Below are 3,781 nucleotides of genomic sequence, written 5' to 3'. Positions count from 1 at the left end.
GCCAGTCTAGGTGGTCTATGGCTACTACATTTAAAAATTGAAAAAATGTTTTTTATTAGATTTTATTAATTTGCGTCGGTTTTTTTGTCGGACAAGTATTGTTTTTTAATTATTATTTTATTCTAAAGCCAAAAATATAAAATTTATCACTTTTGTAATCGGAAAACCTAACCTGCGATGAGCGACATGTTTCGGTTGTCGGACTGGAAAAAAGCGCCTGAAAATTTGTCGGACAAGGTATGGACTACGTTTTTTAGGCAATTTTTAGTAAGTTAAAATGAAAATTGGGTGTTTTGTAATCGGAAAACCATACCGCGCTAAAGCGACATGTTGGAGTTGTCGGACTCGACAATTGCACCCTCTATTTTGTCGGACAACCCAATTTACTTCTTATTTAACACATTTTCTTTTAATTCAAATAAAAAATTTGAGTGTTGTAATCACAAAAGAGAACCCGCCCAGAACGACAGGTTTAAGTACTCGCAGTGCGGAAAAGTGCCTTTCCCATATTCTAAAAATTTTACAGCGTTGTAGACTCGTTAAAACGAAGCGATCCAGATCGTTTTCATGATTTTTGAAATCAGTTCGAAAAAAGGTCGCCAGCTTGGGGACTATACATATAACGAATTTCTTATGCTGAACAAAAAATTTTAAAAGCGTTTTTTAGGAAACCACTGTTTTTTAACTTTTCCGAAACGTAATTCAAAAAGTTTTCAACTAATCGACAGAGCACAGAGCTTCACAATATCATAATTCAGGGTACATCGTAGGGGTTTTTTGATTGATTAATAATTTTCATTTATATTAACTTAATGCAAAATTGATCATGTTTTTTCGATACTCTTTTTGAATGTTCACTTAATCAACAATTATTAATATTTTCAATTTCCCTACGGTGTCCCCTAACTTTTAGTACATACAAATCTGAAAATTCTTTGTTTTTTTTGTTTCAAGACCATCTAAGAATCCTTTCTGCCTATACAACCTTCTGAAAAAAAGGTACGTACAGCTACCATTTTGAATCCAAATTGTTTGAAAAAATTCACGGACACTAAATGAAAACATGTACAATAAAGTCGTTTCGTTCCTGACACTATATCTTGTACCGATTTTACCTTGAAAATTCCCGAAAACTACCTTTTTTCCCAACCTCTAGAGTGGCGTTACTCCTTAATAATTAACTTCACTCGCCCAAATCTAATAATACTTGTGATTAACCCATATTATCCCGTAACCTCTTGAATGCCTTGATCTGTTGAGAGAAGTGCACTTCTCGCAGGCTCGATCCCTTTTTGGGCTAGCGTATATATACGTCATATTCAGTTTACAATAGAATTACGGTCAAATTATTTAGAAGTGTATTATATCCATCATAATCACTATTTATTGACTTTGCTCATGACAATTATATACGTCATAAGCATTCAAGAGGTTAGTTACAGACTATTTTTGATCTTAGGGAGTAGCACTTTCTTCCTCCGCTGGATATTTTTTCAGTTCACNATATGGGGGGTGGCTTCCGATGACGGGGAAGCATTGTTTTCGTTTACAGAAGTCAGAATTTAGTTGGTAAAATCATTTTAAGTATGATTAAACGTGATATTTGAGGTTTTCATTTTTGTTCAAACTAATGTTCGGAACTTCAGGTACATAAAAATTGTAGATGTTATGCAAAGATATTTAGACAACAATAGTTTTTTGATCTATGGAAAAATCAAAAAACAAATATTTTATAATAAGTTTCAATGCCTTAAAATAAATTATCATACCTGTGTTCCTATAGACCAGTAAAACCACCCAACATAACTTGGGTGTCTGAATAAACTGTACACTCCATGTGTTACTAATACATGGTCTTTGGATTTCTCAGACTGGACCTTGAAAAAAGATAAAATATTTCCTACCTAAAGTAGTAGCAAAATTATTTTTGCAAAGAAATGTCACAAACATTCAAAATATCAACGGTCTAATAAAGTTAAATTTTACTTGGATATATTTAAATTCATTTCTAAAAAAGCTACATAATTTTAAAGAATAATTATGTTTGAATAATAATTATTTAGATAAAGTAAAATTCTCTAGATAAATTCCAAAGCTAACTGAAACTAAATAATATATATTTTGATAAATAATCACATATTAAATATAATTAGATAATATTGCTCTACGATAACATTACCCTATAAATAGTAGATTAAAAATCTCATATCATGAATCATGAATACTGTTTAAAAATTTAAATTTTCTTTTCATCACTACACCAATTTCTTTTGCAATTTACTTTTCAGCAATATGACTGTTTATGTTTTGTTTTATGATTTACTTACCAAATGATGAAAACTTGAACCAGCAGTAAACATAGACAGTTTTCTTAGAACCTCACCTCCAATACAGGCAAGCAAACCAATATTTGAAAGCCAATAAACTTGTTTCATACCTAAAATATTACGTGAAAAATCTCAAAGAAATTATTACATGAATTACTTGCCTGGAAAGAGGTAACTCTCAACAAAAAATTCTAACCATGAGGTAATGGCAGCGACAGTATACTGAGGGCTGTGATTTATAACAAAAGAGTCGGTGGACACTTGTTTCGGTTGTATAATTGCTATTGCAATAAATTCGCTGAAGTGGAAGAATGCCATAACACACATATAAACACCAAATATTCTTATATGTGCAAGAGCAACTAATCTAACATAAATGCCCAAGGCGAATATTATGCCCAAACAGGAGGCCCGAACAGCGATCTTAAAAAAATAGAAATTATTCATTTCCTTATATTGAGAATAAATAATAATTATTACTATTATTACAAAATTTTTATATGCATTACCAACCTGAAAACTATTGCCTTTAAACAAAAATTTTAAAAGGATACACATCAGTATAGTGAAAGTAGAAAATATAAAAGCATTAACCGAGAATGCAGTAATATTGGAATAAACATTTGTCATGCCTATTAGCAAAAAAATTGATAATGAAATGAAAAAACTTTTTAAAGCAAGTTTGGCCTCTACACTGGGCATTTTGACACAAATTTATATTTATATCAGTATCCGTATAATAACTTTACATCACAATACCCAAAGTCTTATCATTCATTTCTCAAACATATCTTACTCAACATCAGCTGTTTACTGACAAGTGACTAGTGACAACCATAGAAAAAATAATATGTGACAACCATACTGACAACTGACAACTGACACTGACTGATAACAACAGCTGGAAACGGAAATATATAAACAAACAGGCGTGTTCGTTATTTTTGAATAGTCACATTCACATGGACCCCAGACTTACTTTTGGGTTTGCTGGTTGGAGCACTCCAGAGCAATGCTCTAGTGCTCATTTATTTTTATACATTTCAGTGTACGGGAGTGTAATACATCGGAGTGCCCTATTTTTCTTCCCCCTGACCCATGAGACACCAGACGATTTTATGGTTTTTGAGATTCCCAGCTTGCACATCTGGAGACTCTCCCTGGGTCAAAACATCGTGAAGAAGAAGAGGATGCTCTGACACCTTCGCGAGGACATAACCGAACGCTATTCAGATTGCTCTGATGTCTGATGTCTCCAGATTAATAAACGAACGTATTTAGTAGTGATGGGAATAATCGACCAATTTTGTTAATCGAGTTATCGGTAATCGAGTACTTCTAATAATCGAGTGATCACTCGAGATACGAGATATTGGTCGTTTTCATCCCAGCGGCGCACAAATATGTTTGTATTAGTCATATATTACTTATAAGCGTAGCTAAAAAAAAAAAAC

At 32.5% G+C, this 3,781-nt stretch overlaps 2 protein-coding genes across 2 annotated transcripts in view; one reads left to right on the top strand and one right to left on the bottom strand.

Annotated features, from left to right (window-relative positions):
• The window catches only part of LOC108915952 (tyrosine-protein kinase PR2), a 32,990-nt gene extending 31,894 nt beyond the window's left edge, over window positions 1-1,096 (top strand). Inside the window, exon 12 of the mRNA XM_023456512.1 lies at window positions 955-1,096. Within this exon, the coding sequence (XP_023312280.1) occupies window positions 955-963 (9 nt within the window). The 3' untranslated portion in view covers window positions 964-1,096. The remainder of the gene's footprint in view (window positions 1-954) is intronic.
• The window catches only part of LOC108915954 (protein-S-isoprenylcysteine O-methyltransferase), a 6,418-nt gene extending 3,278 nt beyond the window's left edge, over window positions 1-3,140 (bottom strand). The window contains exons 1-4 of the mRNA XM_018722118.1: window positions 2,841-3,140; window positions 2,489-2,750; window positions 2,328-2,437; window positions 1,770-1,877 (exon numbers count right to left, since the gene is read on the bottom strand). Coding sequence (XP_018577634.1) covers window positions 1,770-1,877; window positions 2,328-2,437; window positions 2,489-2,750; window positions 2,841-3,029 — 669 coding nt within the window. The 5' untranslated portion in view covers window positions 3,030-3,140. The remainder of the gene's footprint in view (window positions 1-1,769; window positions 1,878-2,327; window positions 2,438-2,488; window positions 2,751-2,840) is intronic.
• Between the last annotated feature and the right edge of the window lie 641 nt (window positions 3,141-3,781).

The sequence above is a fragment of the Anoplophora glabripennis genome, unplaced genomic scaffold, assembly GCF_000390285.2.
Source record: "Anoplophora glabripennis isolate ALB-LARVAE unplaced genomic scaffold, Agla_2.0 scaffold1674, whole genome shotgun sequence".
Classification (NCBI taxonomy): domain Eukaryota; kingdom Metazoa; phylum Arthropoda; class Insecta; order Coleoptera; family Cerambycidae; genus Anoplophora; species Anoplophora glabripennis.
The sequence above is the reverse complement of the archived record's forward strand: the minus strand, read 5'-3'. Positions and strand labels throughout refer to the sequence as shown.